At 35.0% G+C, this 18,429-nt stretch overlaps 2 protein-coding genes across 2 annotated transcripts in view; both read left to right on the top strand.

Moving 5' to 3' along the window:
* The window catches only part of LOC110452292 (synaptogenesis protein syg-2-like), a 23,207-nt gene extending 15,122 nt beyond the window's left edge, over window positions 1-8,085 (top strand). The window contains exons 4-6 of the mRNA XM_021500713.1: window positions 1,148-1,435; window positions 3,015-3,302; window positions 7,793-8,085. Coding sequence (XP_021356388.1) covers window positions 1,148-1,435; window positions 3,015-3,302; window positions 7,793-8,085 — 869 coding nt within the window. The remainder of the gene's footprint in view (window positions 1-1,147; window positions 1,436-3,014; window positions 3,303-7,792) is intronic.
* LOC110452293 lies at window positions 3,003-17,968 on the top strand. Its single transcript, XM_021500714.1, has 13 exons — window positions 3,003-3,302; window positions 7,793-8,047; window positions 9,851-10,147; window positions 10,266-10,595; window positions 10,993-11,280; window positions 12,730-12,831; window positions 13,004-13,025; window positions 13,294-13,361; window positions 13,557-13,587; window positions 14,153-14,226; window positions 16,545-16,575; window positions 16,837-16,901; window positions 17,502-17,968. Exons 3-13 carry the CDS (start codon window positions 9,910-9,912, stop codon window positions 17,552-17,554), a joined length of 1,302 nt encoding a protein of 433 aa, XP_021356389.1. The 5' UTR covers window positions 3,003-3,302; window positions 7,793-8,047; window positions 9,851-9,909; the 3' UTR covers window positions 17,555-17,968.
* The last annotated feature ends 461 nt before the right edge of the window (window positions 17,969-18,429 follow it).

Here is an 18,429-nt window from a genome sequence, read left to right on the forward strand (position 1 = left end):
ATGCACGTTTGTCATGAACATCCTAACAATCAGTGTAGAGAGCAATGAAGCTGCGAATTTGTTTTTTTTAAAGAAATAATTGTTTGAATATGAATGTCATGCCAATCCATTATATTATAAAATCGGTCGTACACCGCCATGTAACACCCCCTTTGTTTAGGTATCCATATACCATTGAATCATACCGTCAGTACATTCAGTTTTTGTACGCATATTTAACTATATTAACAATTTCAAATTAGTCGTACACAAACAAATGTATCTTCAAATGTTTTAATAAGTATAGCGCAGATAACGAAATTGGAAAGAAAAACACGTAGATACTGACAAATCAACGCATTCAAACATAAAGCAACTATCCCAAAAATTCACAAAGATAGTTCTTGGTGAACTAATCATCCAAGAGGAGATTTATTCTTTTCTATTGTGACATATTATTTCTGTGTGTGTGTTACGTTCTTTTTTTCTGTTTTTTTAGTATACTTGGCAATATCTTATGTTTTACTAAGGGCACATCAAAGTGATAATTTGTAGATGTGTTAACAACCTCACACAATACAATTTGAAATGGTTGTCTTCACAAATTGCACTGCTAGTATCAATCTTAAGATAGAATAAATAAAGATGAAAGTTGTCGACATCAAACGTAAACGTAGGATCAGGGATGTAAGACGTTCTTTTGCGTCCAGAATGAATCTTTATCAGAGTTGTGCTATTTAATAGTTGGCAAACTGTAGAATGTTTTCTCACAAAATAAGACTGCAATGGTCATATAGTAAGATAAAAAGAACGATAGAGACATTGTATAAACAATTTAAAGCATTGAGTCTCACAATTACAGAAATATCATAAACAATCGACATGCAATTTAAGAGTAATGTTGTGATCCGATGGTCACGAAAGAAATATAGTTTCGAAAAAAAAGTAGTTATTATTGAAACCGATTAACGACGTTTATACAAAATAAAAGGTTTTTTCATAAGAACACCTGGAGCTAGTATAACATCTAATGGGTTCAGTTTAGCTAATCGTTTCCAGTTGCATTAAACCTATTTCAATTGATCAGCATCGGATAATTGCATCAATGAAGAAAAAAGCGTGTAGCCCTTTAAATACTTGTTGATAAACATATACATTTTGTCTTTAGATCCACCGACTAACCCAGCCATAGTGACCGGTAATAGTGATCCTGTGTATGATGGTGACGACATTGAACTCCGATGTAGTATAAGGGGAGGTAACCCACTAGCCAGTCTGACATGGGCATGTCCAGGTCGTAGCGTTACCTCTACAACAGCAAACACAGCAGACACGGCAGTATCTGTAATGAGGATACGTCTGACACCTTTATATAACGGAGCCAATTGTACATGTGTAGCTACTCATCCAGCACAGGGCTTCATGACATCCCACACCGAGGTCTTCAACGTCTACTGTAAGTTTACTGTGGTAGTTATTGTGTTTATATAATTTTTGATCATCAGGTCTCACACTGAGGTCTCCAACGCCTACTGTAAGTCTACTGTAGTAGTTATTGTGCTTATATAACTATTGATCGTCGGGTCTCACACTGAGGTCTCCAACGCCTACTGTAAGTCTACTGTGGTAGTTATTGTGTTTATATAACTATTGATGACCAGGTCTCACACCGAGGTCTTCAACGTCTTCTGTAAGTCTACTGTGGAAGTTATTGTTTGTATATAACTATTGATCATCATATCCCACACCGAGGTATTCAACGTCTACTGTAAGTCTACTGTGGTAGTTATTGTGTTTATATAACTATGGATCATCAGGTCTCACACCAAGGTCTTCAACGTCTACTGTAAGTCTACTGTGGTAGTTATTGTGTTTATATAACTATGGATCATCAGGTCTCACACAGAGGTCTTCATCGTCTACTGTAAGTCTACTGTGGTAGTTATTGTGTTTATATAACTATTGGTTATATGGTGTCACACCGAGGTCCTCAACGTAAAATATAAGTATACTGTGGTAGTCATTGCCCTTTTGTGTAAAGTGCATTTAATGTGTGACGAGATAGTATTACACCAGGGTTTGCAAAGCACAATGTGTTACCAAAATTTCACTTGATAATCTTATCTGGAGAAATTTTAATACATTTTAGAATAGTTTTTTACCATTTTCATTTATTTTTTATGTTTAATAATAATTATATTATAGAAAGGCCATATGTAAGCATAATTGATAATTCGACATTTGGTAAATTCTTAAACCAATCGCTTCTTTTGAGACACAGGCTACAAATAATTCTAAAGTTCCAGTCAAACGGTCACGGTATTACACCCAGGATCAACACGGATTACCCTGGCTTCTATACTGACTCGCAACGGATACCCAGGGTTGTCCCAGGTTTGCACAACCGTAGCTCATCGTGACTTTGTACCGACAAAGTATGATTAGAGCTTAATGGAGTAATTGGTGAAAGTGTCTGGTACATCTTTGTTTTGATTAAGAAACAGGAATGTCGTTTTAAAATTTAACAAAAAATGCAAAAATGGGTCATCTATTTCCCGTTTTTAAAATGTCAAACACTTCAACGAAATATAACCTGGAATCCCCCTCTTTTCTATGTCATATATGTATTAGTTCATTGAATTAGAAGCGACTGGATCAAATAGTGACACACCATGACTATTTCAAGTAACGCGGTTTAACAAGTTGTTCGATATGACAATATGCAACCATTTTTGCAGTTTTAATGGATAACAAAATTGTTGATAACATTAAATAATTACTTCGTCTTTCTCCTGAAATTGTTTTGAGATTTCATGTTTGATTCATAACTAACCATACGCATTAGATTTGAGGTTTTGTGCAATTAAGTTGTGCATTATGTTAGAGCAGCTAATTATCAAACGAATTCTATTATTGTATAAATAAAACCTTCAGGAATGTGTTTTGAAGGCTTACATAATAAATATAAACCGTAATTTAAGTATGTTTTTCCTTGTTTGTGCGTAAATAAAGATCTGTATTACCTGCCTGAACAGATGCCCCTCGGATCAATGACCTGAAGGTGACTGACCCGTTCCCCTGGCTGGCCAGAGACACTTATGTAGGTCGTCTGAGCTGTGACACTACTGCCGGTAACCCGTCTACCACACGGTACACGTGGTACAGGGACGGTACACCGGACAGTTCCCTGACATCACAGACGCTCTCCTTTGACCCACCTACCAGCAGTGATAATGGACGGTTATACAAATGTAGGACTGAAAACGACTTCACCGACGCCAGAGGATCGGCTTCGGAGTTGGACATAATATTAGATGTACAATGTAGGTGAACTTAAATTATGACACAATACTGATGTGTTTGTTACCATCATTTTATATATTACTTCCCATTATGTTAATTTTAAGTTCAATTTATTTTCTTTCGTTGAATCAACATATTAAAGCAATGTTGTAGATTACATTTTTACATAGTTGCACTGTTAATGTCAGATTTGGTATGTGACAAAACACTACATGGATAGCTGTTCGTTTGTCTGCACAATTCGCTGTCCGGTCGTGTTTTAAACTTGTCTGGGAAAACCCACGTGGTTAGGTAGGTGACCCGATACCTTTTCATGTCCGACAGGGGAACATAATCCCGGCCGCCTTTGTTAAAGGCAAGTGCGCTGTCCACAGCGTCACCCGACCACCCAAACGTATATCTCGCATGACCGTGTAATGTTTTTTATCTTCTAATCGTAAAAATATTCTTCTGACACTTAAGTTAAATGAACCATCATTTTATATATTACTTCCCATTACGTTAATTTTAATACATGAACATTATTTATCAAGTCATGCTATGCCTTCCATCTCTTATAACAATGAGATGATGTCAAGGTGACACAAAAAATAACTCTGAATCCAATTATTTGTACGACATCCCGCTCGATATTTGACCAGGCTTCAAAATTCACATGTATATGCTATAGAAACTTCGTTAAGCGTGTGTTTTTGTACAGTTGTTAATTTCTTTGATATCTATTTGTCTCATCATTTATTCTAATCAATACCATAGGTACACAGATTTTAAATTTAAAAGGACTATTTCCGGTAAGCTACCGAGAGATATAGAGGATATCTAACGGTGTCTTCCTTAATACCACATATATTTCACGAGTGTGGCCACTATTCTGATATCTCCAACGAGTGCGCAAAGCGACACGTTAAGCTGAAAATACCTGGTATAGATCCTTGTACGACTAACATGATGTCTAGACAACCTTACACGACAAAATATAGTCCTCTCTGCAAATATTTTTAAAGAATGTAAAACCTTAATATTAAATTCCTTTAATTACTTATTTTGATAAAGTAGGTTAATTGGTGAATATTGTAACAAATTATGCGAAATTATTTTCATTATGTAATTATTGAATAGCCGCTTTCATATTAACTCAGATAGCTACGCGTTGTTGATACGCTCCGAATGTAAATGGTGGGGAGTGTGGGAAATGCTGTTGCGTCACCACTTATCCTGATGATCACCTTTGCAAGTTATACGTAATCACTATCACTGTCAGAGATGACACTGGTTCTCTCATACTTTCTGCCCATCGCTTAGCCTAACTTTGTACTTGGAGATGCTGTTTTTATTTCACATGAGCTTCCTTCGATCAAACCGTTAAAATTGTTTACCTTCATCGTCTGCTGACTTCCTTAAAATGAAAATTAACTGTGGAATTAAACGTTGTATTTTCCCAAGAAATTTTGTTTTTCTGACAGATAACACATCTGGTTATTTTAGATATTACAATCGGCACATGTCTCAGACGGATCTCAAGACCTGCATATCGTTACGCTAACCAGACTTTGACCATATGGGCCACTTGTAATTATTTCTCATGGTAGTTTGTTATCAGTATTTGATTGGTCAAATTAACAAAAGTGACATTGTTCACTAGTAAAAAAATCGCTTTTATAGAATGAATCATTTTCAATATCTACGGTAGATATGTAATATACAGATTTTTTTCTGAGAAAAGAAGGGTCACAAAGAAAATATATACTGAACAAAACAAGAAACGCATAAAGTCCCCCCCCCCCCCCCTGCAGTACACCTTAGCTGTAAGGAAATAATGGAATATTTGGTCATGTATTACGTCAAGAACGATCTCGCTTCCCAACAATCTACCCTAAAATCAGCCAAGGGTGACGATGTCATTGTGTGACTTTGTGAGCTTCTTTAGTCCAAATCACGCGGCGTGATCAAGCCAAGCCGGAGTTTTTCAAACAAATAATCTCAACGGATACTCTAAGGTCAGCCACATTTATTTTCCACGTTGGCATTCTGATTTCGCCATTGACTGAGATGCCACGCTTAACGCAAATTGAGAGGGGTAGAGCAATTGCGATGTTGATGGATGTTCATAGCCAAACTGCTGTCGCACGGCAGTTTTGGTGTTGGCCCGTGTACAATTAACCGTCTATATACACGTTTCCGTGCTACTGGGTTAGTTTCCGATCGTCCCAGGAGCGGTTGTCCTCGTGTAACGACATGTCTCATCTTGAGGTTGATCGGAATTTACGACAGGAGGATTTCTAGTTTTTTTCATAAGAAGTTTGTTACAGGTTACGCGTGATCCTCTTTTATGATTATGTACCTACTGTAATTCGATATGGATACAGAGGTAAATTGTCTGCCAGATTGTCATCTTGGATTTTTCAAATGAAGTTTGTTACCGCTATTTCCCAGAAAATCAAGGATCGTGTCCATAGTTATGTCTACTTCTCACTCGGCCGAATTCAAATAAACACAATGGACACAAGTTAATCTTGCATTTTGTATGATAATTACACGAAGAATAATTGTACTATCCGTTTAAGTATGCATTGAGGTTCAAAAGGGAACTGTGTATGAATCTTCATATCAGATCCTGTCTTTTTCTTGAATATTATTTTGCATTTCATTAATTTACCTCGGTAGTGATGTTCATATTTGACATAGAGTAATCGAGTTCATTAATCAAACCATCCAGACGTTCTAGATAATTAAGCATGTATAACATAAAATATTATCTATTAACAAAAACCAACATTTTCCTGATGGTATTCTCTTGGCCATTTAATTAAAAAATATAAGGTTAAGGATTTATAACCAAGATATGGTTTGCAATTTACCGCTGTGTATCATGGGGGTTTTCATGATAATCTCAATATTTGCAAAGTTGATTACATGTGCACTACGTTATTTTGTATATCCCGCTGGTTATACAGCTTTTCACATAAAGAATGTGATTAGCAGGTTATCTGATAAAGCGTATTATTTTACACTAATAAGAACAAAATGCGGGTTATGTGTTTTATCGTCTCTTCGCTAGGCCACAAGCGCTAGATGCATGCATCAACGCTTTATGGCTTTAAAACTGAAACAATCTAGAATAACTTTACAATTGCATTGCAGGCACAATATCGATTACGTATGCAGGTCACGGTGCACGTGCAACCGCAGGTACTTTGGTGTGTTTTGTTATGCCGTACAGCAATCAGCACAATAATATTTACCGATTCAACGTATTTCCCTAGGCGTGTTTCCTGCTAATGTATTTTACCACATACAATATCCTAACTCCCGAAAGCTATCCGCCGGCGCTGGTATGCGTTGAAATTTTGGTAATGAACCTAGTTTTATCAATATAATCCTAATCACTACAAAGTAATCAGAATTGTTAGTTAATTTTTCTATTGTATTAAGTCCCTTTCTTTTTCTTCCTATGTCAGTTTTTCCTTACGTTTTCTCGGAAAGTGCGAATGGATTCCGATGAAACCTTTGACGAGTGTTGGAACACGCGCAAAATTTGCAAACCTACTATGCTTATGTCACTGTGTATCGTTTTGTAGACTTTCGCAAGTGCCACTGTTATAAATAAAACACCGTCATATTTTCGTTCTAACATTATCGTACAGGCCTTATCACTTGGACAAACTTTAAATGTTCAATGATAAAAACAGATTTTGTGTTAGTCAATATTGCATTTTTGTTATTGTAGTTAATTTTACTTTATAGTAAGCACGCATAACCATATAAAACATGCAACAGGGGTTTTAAGGTCTCACAGATGAATGTTAACTTATCAAACTGCATCAATTATATTTGCTCCTTATATATAGATTTCTAAGATAAATGTCAGTGGTGACAGACAAACTTTATATGCATCACATCTTTTTCAGAGATACAAATTGCATTCATCGAAAATTGCATCACATACATACAGGCATGTTTTAGGCTTAGTATGTTTTACAACAATCCTCAATTACAGCTTTAACAAATGTTAGCGGACAACCTTGCTCGTTAGTCCCAAACAGGTTCTCCGGAAAGGAGAGGGGGTTAAGGTTTGCAGCCGTCTGAAATCCATCTGTTACAAAAGTTTGTCCGAACATTTTTTCTATACTATCTTACCTGGAGTATTTAGTTAGAGGAGTATCATGTACAAAAAGAAGGTCACCTATGATTTGACATCAACTTTTGAAAAAGGTTTGTTTGTGACAAACGTTCTATCAGTATTTGGAGTAATTAGATTTGGTATGCAAGTTGACGGTTTATTTTATCTTTCAAACAGAAATTATCTGGAGCATTATGTCTACACCATTTAATCTGGATTTGGTATGCAATTATGTCTTGGGTAGTGGAGTACAGAGAGCAGGAAGTATAGCACTGTGAATTATATTCTGATATATCTTGAGAAAGGGTTAATAAATATATCATTATCGATTGGAGACTATGCAATACCTTGCACAATTTTGCCTTGTTAAATATATATTTTTACTTACAGATGCTCCCATTATAACACTCTCGGCCTGTCCAGAAACAGTTAACGAGACAGACAATTACCGGTGTACCTGTACAGCTGTAGGTAACCCCAACCCTACTGTTATCTGGTATCCTCGGGATTCGTCGACCAACAACATTCTGGACTTACCATCTATAAACAGGAACAAGGCCGGGCGGTACACATGTAATGCCACGTCATCATCTCAGAAGTTTGGGTCGCTATATACCCAGTCCGAACTCAACCTTGTGGTACAGTGTGAGTATTGTCCTGGTGGTATTACATGTACATACTAGGATAAGATAACAGATATAATACATTCATAACTTGTCGTTACATTGCTAAATGAGAATATATATAAGCATCAGATGGGCTGTCGGCTAGCGACCAAAGCCCTAATCGAGTAGATTATTTCGAAACCTGTGTTGTAAGATTACCAGTCAGACGGCAAAATATATCAGGGAAATCATGGCTACAATTAAAACTAAACTAAAATATTGTTTTGATCCCAACTAATATACCATGATCCCATAAGCTTCCCTGGTATCAATTTAGTCGTTACGAATAATTACATGTAACTGTTACAGACTTGACTAAGTGCCTTTAACTATTGTTTACACAATGATATTTTTGTACCCAAACTAAATATAATAATTCGCCTACGACCGATTGGTAATTTCAGGTCCACTTTGATTACGACACTTGTCAATAAAAGCATACTGTATGTAACGTCAAAAGGCTTACGGAAACCAATATATCTTCGTTTACAACAACATATTTACATTTGCATGGCATTGTCACTAATTAGCCTCTTTGAAAGCTGTGTCGTTGATTGGACTTTAATTACCATGCATCACGAAACACAATTCTTAGCGTATTAATACAACACTGACCGGAACTACAATATCCAATATAAATACACATGACGGCTGCTGAAATATCGCTGGACATTGTGAGATTTGACAATGTCATTGTAAATTGATATGCAAAATAAAAAGTAAAATAAAAAACACTTTCATTACAACGAAAGCAAGACCAAGGTCTGCAATATCGTACAAAATGCACATCGGTTGAAATAACCAATGCCGGCAATGGAAACAATTTTAACGCTCATGCAATTGATCAGAAATATCGTCTGTTACACTGCACTGATCAACAGGGGTTCGTTACAAATGTCTTAAAAACACATATTCTATAGACCTACTGATACATAGGTTACAGACCTACTGATATGAGTCACAGCACACATAAACATTTCAGACATTTGTAACGAACCTGTGCTCCGTCGCAAGATCACTCACTTCATACGCTATCAGTTTCACGCGTCTCGCATCCACCATTCCTCAGTTTCTGACATGTCAAATAACGAGGATGTTATAGAATCTATAGACTGTTGTCAGGTTCCCATACAATCAACAAATACATTCACGCCTGGATTCTTCACAAAATGAGCAAAGAGAAAAGTTCGAATTAACTTCCAAAAATAACTCCCTCGTGGAGGGCAAGGTCGGATTTCACTGTATTTGTCCATGCGCGAAATTTGTTCCGGGGGAAAATCGAAACAATTTCAAATCTAACTTTCAGCTCAGAGTTCTATTGATAAACTTAATTTACCCTATAGACATATCATACGCAATTGTATTGATACTGAATTGTGGAATAAAATTGAAGTGTTTGTTAATATTTCGAAGTACTACTTTGTTTGCCAATCAGCACGCGACAAAACGCTGTTCAAACTATTGAACGAAATTGTGTGAACTGTTGATAAGGCGGGAATTTCAAATTTGAATATGAATTATAGGTTAAAAAAGAGCATAAGAGGCAGAGAAAACGTAAATATAAGTATTGAACTGTTTTGTATGATATTTATGTTGCGCGCATTATGTTGTTTGCTTGCAAAGCTGTGTCATTCAAATAGATAATACATACCATACACAAACAGTTCAATGCTTAAATATGCACATGAAAATGCTTAGCAATATACACACGTTCAAACAAATGAGATAAACACCCTCTCTGCAATATAGGATCATGATCATAAACATGTAGACTTGTTTGCAGATGCCCCGGATGTAGAGTTGTTAGTGCAGAACGCCACGGAACACGATACACATTTAGTGATGACATGTAATGCGGCAGGTGTTCCAAACGTTTACACTTACGGTGCTTGGACGCATATGTACGGCACAACTCTCGTCAGGACCCTCACTGGTGACGTCACGACTGACGGCAGGCCCCTCACACTGGCCAGCGTTTCATATCAGGACAGTGGAACTTACGCCTGTCAAGTACAGAACTCTATCAGGGGGAGGGACGGCCAGCTGATACAGACAGAAACGGCTGTCTTTGATGTCAAAGGTAGAACTCACATAGGACATTATCATAACACAGTATGATACATTCAATAATGCAATTGTACTCAAAAACTAAAAATATGTGGGAAAAAAATATAAAAAAAAAATGTCTCTATGTTTAGGAAGCCCAAAACTACTTGAGGGTGGATCGATTGATATTGCGAACAAGGGCCAACCTTTTCGTAAGTCACTGGTATTCATCAGCAACCCTCCTCCAACAGACATGTACATCAGTAGGGAAGAGCGTCTCTCATCCACACAGAATCTTATGATCACATTTACAACAGAGAGCGTCTCCGACATTTTCTACGGCAAGATTCTAACACGTCCCGGATACAAAGTAAATTTGTATTTCCCGACATTCCAAATCCATCAGATGGGAAACTATAGTCTAACTGTCATCAACCCGATATACCCACATTTTGTATTTCACTTTACTATCTTAATTATAGGTAAGTAGCTATCACTCTCTTTAACGATTTTTCAAATTGATAAAATGGTTAATGAAGTTTCATTTTCGTTAAATTCAAATGACTACGGACCTGTCAAAACTACAGGAAGTGTAGTTATTTATATTTTCCCGTGAAAATCCAATGATAGAAAAATATAGCTATTTTTATCGATTGTCTTACCTTCGTCGTATAGCCATTAGCGTATTGGTGATATCCGATGCGGAAATACTTAAATACACCATGTTTCGTGTGCGTTTTCAATTTAAAATAGAAATCTCCTTAATTCAATGTGTTTACTATCTATTTCAATATAAGCCTTCTCAACTTGCTTAAACATGATAATGATGTATGCATTTCCTTTTCCTTTTTTTTTTACACTTTGTTGTTATTACGTTAGATGTCCCAGACACACCGACTGCCCTGGTCGTTGACCAGATAACAGCGAGTTCTGCCGTAGTGTCATGGAGACCGGGTAATAATCGAGGCCGAGAGGACCAGCAGATCCATGTTTGGTTACTACAGCAGTCGTCAACCACGTGGGACATTATAGATGTCACTGAAGAAACTCCAAGCGTACAACTCACAAACTTGGTTCCTGCTACGACTTACACAGTTCTACTATTCGCAACAAATGAAAAGGGCAGTAGTGAAAATTCAACAATGCGATTCACCACTTATCAACGAGGTGAATCTAACACTTATTTAGCAAATGTGTGTTATAAACATAATAAACCAAAAAAATCTTGTTTGAATTCAAAAACGGAAAAAATAAATTGTGTTTAGCTCACTCACATATTATTTTGACCCCTGCGTCATATATTGCACGATCACTTGCTACTCAAATACAAGACTTCAATCGACATCAATACGTAACTTACTTACATATCACATAATTCCATACTCAATTAACTCCCTTGTAAGGAATTATGGCGATTTCCGAAGGGTTGTTAATCAGAGATATTTCCCTCCGATTATAACGCATATGTATACAAATATATCAAGAATGATCATATATATGAAGGTAATCGCAATGCGAGCAAACTATATTATTACCAAAAAATTAAATTACCTTTAAAATTCTTGTAAAATAGTTTTCAAAATTTCGAAACAGTTTATTTCGTTGTTTCTCCGAAGGACCGGTAGAGACATCGCGTCCTCAAGGGTTTTTGATACAAACATAAAAATACTGAATAAGCAACTAGCGTCCACCTGGGTTTGTACTTGATTAATACTTAGTTTTAATAGTTCAGCAATACATACTTATCTTATCTTGTTGTCCACCCAGTAGATACTGAAACAGTTGCCAAAGCTCTATTTAAACAGAAAATCCGTCCAAAAGCTAATTATTATTTTGATGATTCTGACGTAAGTAATTCGGACAGTATTTTCGCTTTACTACTCTAGTGGCCAAATTCCTACTGAATTAAATTGGCTGGTTGCTTCAACTGATCAAATAGACGAATCGAAACAAAACAGGGTTTCGAACATTTTAGTTCTATTTCACACTATAGGAATTAGGAAATCATCCATTAAAACAGTAACGATGAGTAATGTTTGCAGCACATAGTATCAGTATATAATAAAAGCAACACCCCAGAAATATCTACAACGGCGCTATTCCCTCGTGAGATCTGAGTCCTCAGATACATGTACATACTGGTATATGGATAATGATATTGCCTATTTACTACACACTCATTACATGTAAGCATACATATTAAAGTATAAGTTTAACTAAAGCTCTTAGATATTAGTTACAAGCATAAGCGCTCAAATGTCTTCCCAGCAAGCAAGACTCTTAGTGGTACAGTTTTAGTAGTTTGAAGCACCCTACATTACTATTTTACAGTCCTTCATTGGTACCTGATGATTGTTTCAGGGTACATATACCTGATCGACTCAGCATATTGCACTGCATGACAACAACTGTAATATCACCTTTACGAAGTTATCCATAGCACGCTAAATATACACAGAACTTGTATATACATATTTTGTCAATATTCTAAGATTGTAAGTAGAACATTTATGATTGATGTATGCACGATGTATATATAATAATCCGGTTAACAGACAGACCAATGTATGTATTTTGTACGATCTTTGAATTGCATTTTGTATGGTGTTATTTCAGTTTGTGATGACACCTGTCCATTGTACGTTACCTCCATTGTTCTTACCTGTGTCTCCGTTATCATACTGCTCATCAACCTAGGGATTGGTGGGTTTATGACAAGTACGTATACACCAACGCCGCCATTGACTATTTATTTTCAATTAAATTTATTTATTTTCTGAAATAAGATATATGTCTGTTGTGATGATCATTCTGATAATCTGATATTGTTATGATAGTATCACACTGTGTTGAACTTTAATGTTCCCTTTCATGATATTTGTTTTGGCAGGATTTGGACATCTTCCATTTATGTAAGTAAAAGGGGTACATTTGATTCATTCAATTTATACGTAATTGATAATACTTTTGCGTAAAATAGCGCAGCATTTGTTGTTACCTATTTTGTCTTTTTCATCATAACTGCCTACTTTTTCATATGACGAATATACGGTAGTTATTTTATAATCATCATATAAAGTAGGTATGCTATCACCGTAACATAGATTTATAAACATTTTATAATAGTGCTATATTTATGTAATGTTTCATAGGTGATGTTAAAACTTATCTGTTATCAAGGAAACGACGGATGAACAGCACCAATACGTCCCCCAAACCGTTCGCCAGCATCGAGGATTCCGAACACGGTATGTGTTACAATAATATCAGTAACTGTAGCTTGAATCTTTAAGCGATTAATTATACATGACTCTCAATGGTAACGCTTAGTTCTTAATTGGAATGTATATAAGAGTATTATTATACCAGGGAAAAAATATTCGTATAACAGTGTTCATCATAATAATGGTACTGTTAACCTTGTTTCAATTGATATTTTACAGCAACGGCAGGAATAACATCTGATCAGGAACGGTAATTATCTATTTTCTAAAAATAACATTTAAAGTCATACCTCGTAAATGCGGATAACTCATTATTGCACTGATGAATTCATTATAAATGACGTTTGCCTATAACAGAAAATTGAATTTATTCGGTTTTGTTATTTTTCAACTTGTTTCTAAACATAATTGTGTTGATATTGATTGTATCGGATTGCTTTTGTCCAAACTCAGTGTTATATGTATACATACCTAATCGAAACATACAATTCGGTAGTCAAACTTTTAAATAAATTCAATTAAAAAGTGATATTCCGAATCTGAAACATAAATTTCCACAAATTATTGTAAAAAAAATTAAAAAAATATGGAAATAACTACCGCATTTATACACAGTAGTAAGATGTATCAATGGGACCTGTAAACATTCAATCAGAACGAAGGGATATGGCTTAACTAGCATTTTTCACTTGACATATACTTTAAATGTATTTCTGTATAATTTGCTAAAATGAGATCATGTACGTATAAATATAACTAGGAAACTAAATTGATTACGACAATGCAATCAATTATATGGGGATTGTCTATTGCAGAAGTCTGTATACTGAATTGAATGCAACAGACTTTGCAGCACAAAACGTGTACGACCCAGCGAGACCTGCACACGGTATGCTTTGTATTCATAATTATAATAATACTAATAATAGACATTCTTTATTTAGGATATATACATGTTTAGCCCTGGGCTAATCTTCCACATGATCCCCCTGTTAGTAAAATGCACGTGTTAATTAGTTTATGAAAAAAATAGCATAACATATATTGTATCATAATTTTCTAAGACACGATCACCTTAAAACTATTATCCCAGCTGTCTTATATTAAGAATATCACAGAATGCACAATTATGCAACGTCGTTTCATCAATTAAATGTCACATGCCTAATTTACATATATGTTAACATAGCAAAAACTTAAAAATTGACCTAGTTATACACTAATGTTGCATACTTTAAAACAAAAATGGTTCACTTCATTAAAAAAGCTACTTTTATAATGTATGAAGATGTTTGACAACTTTCTGTTTTAAATTGTTAAATGTATTGACATTCTTTAATTCTTTTGGAAGTACAGTCCAAAGTTGAATACTAGCAATCCAAAAAAAGTGTTTGGGATAAAACGTTGTTCCATGTTTGGAACACAAATATTATTTGCATCCAAAAACCTACAACTTCATGTCTGGACAATCCTAGCTAGACAAAAACTGTCTGCTAAGTAATTTGGTACTAATCCATTTAGACATTTAAAAAACATACATACTATTACATACATACTATTCTAAATTTCAATTTCAACCAAAGAGCACTGGCTATATCACCTCAATACTTTGTTTCGTCAAAGTTTTTGAATGATCTATATAACATATTAGTATGTGCAAAATTTGAACGTACAATGCCCACAGGGTAGTGGTCACTAAGAACATTTTTCACTACCTTTACCACCATAATAAATTCCGGTGCCGACACGTATACATTATCAATCAGTGTCTCTGTATCAGCAGTACGACGGGTTGGTTCATTGACCATTTGATGCATTTGTAGGTTTTCCATAAGGTCACTGAGATCACAAGTGTTGTCTTATAATACATTTATTTTTTAATCACCAATTAAAATAAGTTATTTGCTCTCATTTTGACATGACCCGAGACAAGTTTCAAATTTGTCCATCTAAAACTTTGCATCATAGTTTGGGGGATTCAGTTATTCAAGTTACAGAAACATTATCCTGAAAACAAAGCAAAGGAAACTTAGAAAAACTCTAGCAACTCAATCAGAAATGAGTTTGTATTGTGAATTGATCAGGATGATACGATTAAGAAATATCCACCTATGTTCGTTTGTTATGGTTAAACATATAACAAAGATAACAAAACTTTGGAAGATTGATTCAGGAAGTCCGCTAAGCCTCATTAAATTAGTTTGTCGCTGTTGTCGAATCTCAAGCTACATATATCACCATAATACACACATATTGTAATCATATCTATTTGACAAAGTAAAATGTAATGCAAGTGAATTTGTGGTTACCCCAGTGTACATAGCCCATGGCATTATATTATGTCCATTAGACTGTTCTTGTGCGTTTGCAAACATTTGTCACCTGGTGCTTATTTCATTTCAAAACAAGCTGCGCAATTGTATCATCTATAACACAAGAAGTAGTTGTCCTGTTCTGCCTGGTTTACCTGGACACATTTGATAATGCGATATATGCCTAATAGTTTGCGGATGTATTAGAAATATACGAAAAACGACAAAACTAGCAGAGAGTAATCGTGCCCGCTGCATTAGCGTTACCCCGCGAATGCTGAGACAATTTGTGTATGGCTGATGGAAGTGAAGCACTTGGAACATGTATCATTGATGACCTGATCTCCATTGTATGGGGTCCGAAATGCCAATGCTTTTTTATATTGACATACAACAAACACTAAAAAGTATAGTCCTGCTGTAAAATAGATAAATAATAAATCGATAAAGACATAAATCTGTCGATATTGTTTGCTTTCATTTGCAACCGACATTGACAGATATATAAACACCTCTTCAAGTCACCTCATTGGTTAGCTAGGTGGAACATTCTAGTCATGAGCTCAACATAGGATTAGTGGATCTAAAGGTTAGATCGAAACTGTTGTTTGTTTTTGTTTGTTAACAAATCTCCCAAGGTATAACGTTGTACCCCTATTGAACAACGAAAACCAGTCCCAATGTTCACTTATTTGGATTTGCAATACCACTTGCATATTCTGTTGACAAAATAATACAAGCACGCGCTTGGTTTATCGTCCAATAATACGTAATTATTAAACAAAAGTATCGCACCATTACAGATGTTGTGTTATTGCTAAAGATTAAGGAACGTTTAACCCATGATATTCTATCTCAAATCAACATTCATTAACATTCGTTTTTGTTGATATAGATATTGTCTTGGATGAAAGAGCAGAAAGAAGGTAATCTTTACTTGTTAACTGCACGACACCTTTTAAAACTATTTAATTGAACAGAATTAGAAGCACTTGCAATATCAAACAACATGGGGACTGCAACTATGCAGAAGTAAGAAAAAGGGAAATAAACATTTGAAACAAAAAGAACGGTTTTGTGGTAAAACTTATTTTAAACAAAACACAAATAAATCGGTAACATGAATATTTAACATTGAATTGACTACGTATTCAATTAACTTACTTAGCTAATGGTCATGTTTTTAGCAATTATGAAACACTTGGAGGAGTATCGGGCCCAAATGTATACGAGGAACTCAAAGAAAGGAGAGGTGAGGATGACACTCTTCATGCACGGCAAAACCCTTATATGCATTTACAATACATGGCGCACATGATTCCATCTTTGTGCTGACGAATATATGTCTTAAGCGCACGAGTAGGTTTGTCCGTTTACGTATTAAACGAGCTACATTAAGAAAAACGTTGATATGTGGGTATTCCTTTAATAACTTACCTACATCTACTTCTTATATAAAAAAACATATTGTACCTATATGTTGCAATATTTACAGAACATAACAAAACATCATTTTTTGGGTATAAACGACATGGCTACTTAATTTGGAAAACGATTCGTGTTGATTTTATGAAATGTTCAATACATGAAATGTAGTGTTCCCTTATAGTATGTCTAAATATTATTCGCGTGTAATTTCTATCATACATTCTTTTGCTCTATTACTACAATACAGATTCATTTAAATTTTCATAAAAATGCCTAAATACAAACTGTTTAGATACATTTAATAAATATTTTCAATAGTAGTTGCAAACACCAACAAATAAACTGCAGCGATGCTTGATCATTTTATTTTAGATACTTTTCGTTTTGGTTAAAAAATAATGCTTTTCTTTTGCTTTGTATTTAGGTTCAAGCTCAAAGCAAATCTATACCAACACGTCACTCATTAAGGACGGATAGACAGCGACTTAACTACGGAAATTTGATGTTTGGGAACCCATCATTGGTCAACTGATTTAGCTAAGATGGCAGAAGTGTATTTAGTTTCATCTAAAATGTGTCATTCGTGACTCTAAGATGTCAAATAGGTACTGGTTAAATTACGTGCAATGTTTTAAACGGATGGAATAGTGCTTGTTTGTTTTTTTGTGTCAAATATACTTATGTAACAAATACCTAATTATTCGCTGTTCATGACAATGTATTAACAAATATGCATTTATAACATGTACTGTATATAAACATTAATACAACTTAACATTTCAAATAAAAAAGTGAAGTGGTTCAATGTCCAAATTGTGATCTACATACCACGTCTTAAGGATGTACTCTTCTGAGGTTTCAATCACGTTCAAGTCTCGTTTTGATCTGGTGTAATGGGTTTTTGTAATATTTAACAAGTTATGATCAAGTTTATAAGCAAACACGCATCTGAAAAATATGTCAAAAAACTAGATGCCTGTTGTTTGTAGAGCTTATTTTACAAGAATTTTAAAAAAATACCAATTAGGCGGCCATTTTGAAAATGTGTATTAATGTGTATTTCTTGCGCTTCAAAAAAGGCCAAAATTTCTCCTTTTTGACACTAGATTGATCACTTATATTGTTATTGTGTCGCCATTTTTAATTGTAGCAGGTTCAATTTTGCTGTACAACTTTATAATGTTCAAAATGATCAGAATATTATGCAACAAACTTGAAAATTATACATTATTGATATTTTTTTTACGTATTTAGTGTAACTGAAGCACTTTGATTTATGACTCCGAAAAAGGTAAAAAATAACACAAATGATAATGGGACAAAAAAAAGCACACTGACCCCCATTTTGGTAG

Source organism: Mizuhopecten yessoensis, unplaced genomic scaffold, assembly GCF_002113885.1.
Source record: "Mizuhopecten yessoensis strain PY_sf001 unplaced genomic scaffold, ASM211388v2 scaffold6575, whole genome shotgun sequence".
Lineage (NCBI taxonomy): Eukaryota > Metazoa > Mollusca > Bivalvia > Pectinida > Pectinidae > Mizuhopecten > Mizuhopecten yessoensis.

Excerpts from the sequence above, each read along its gene's own strand:
- LOC110452293 (XM_021500714.1), top strand. The coding sequence starts at position 9,910 with ATGACATGTAATGCGGCAGGTGTTCCAAACGTTTACACTTACGGTGCT. Across the intron at positions 12,832-13,003 it reads GATTGGTGGGTTTATGACAA|GATTTGGACATCTTCCATTT; the intron begins GTACGTATACAC and ends TTGTTTTGGCAG. Across the intron at positions 14,227-16,544 it reads CCCAGCGAGACCTGCACACG|ATATTGTCTTGGATGAAAGA; the intron begins GTATGCTTTGTA and ends TTGTTGATATAG.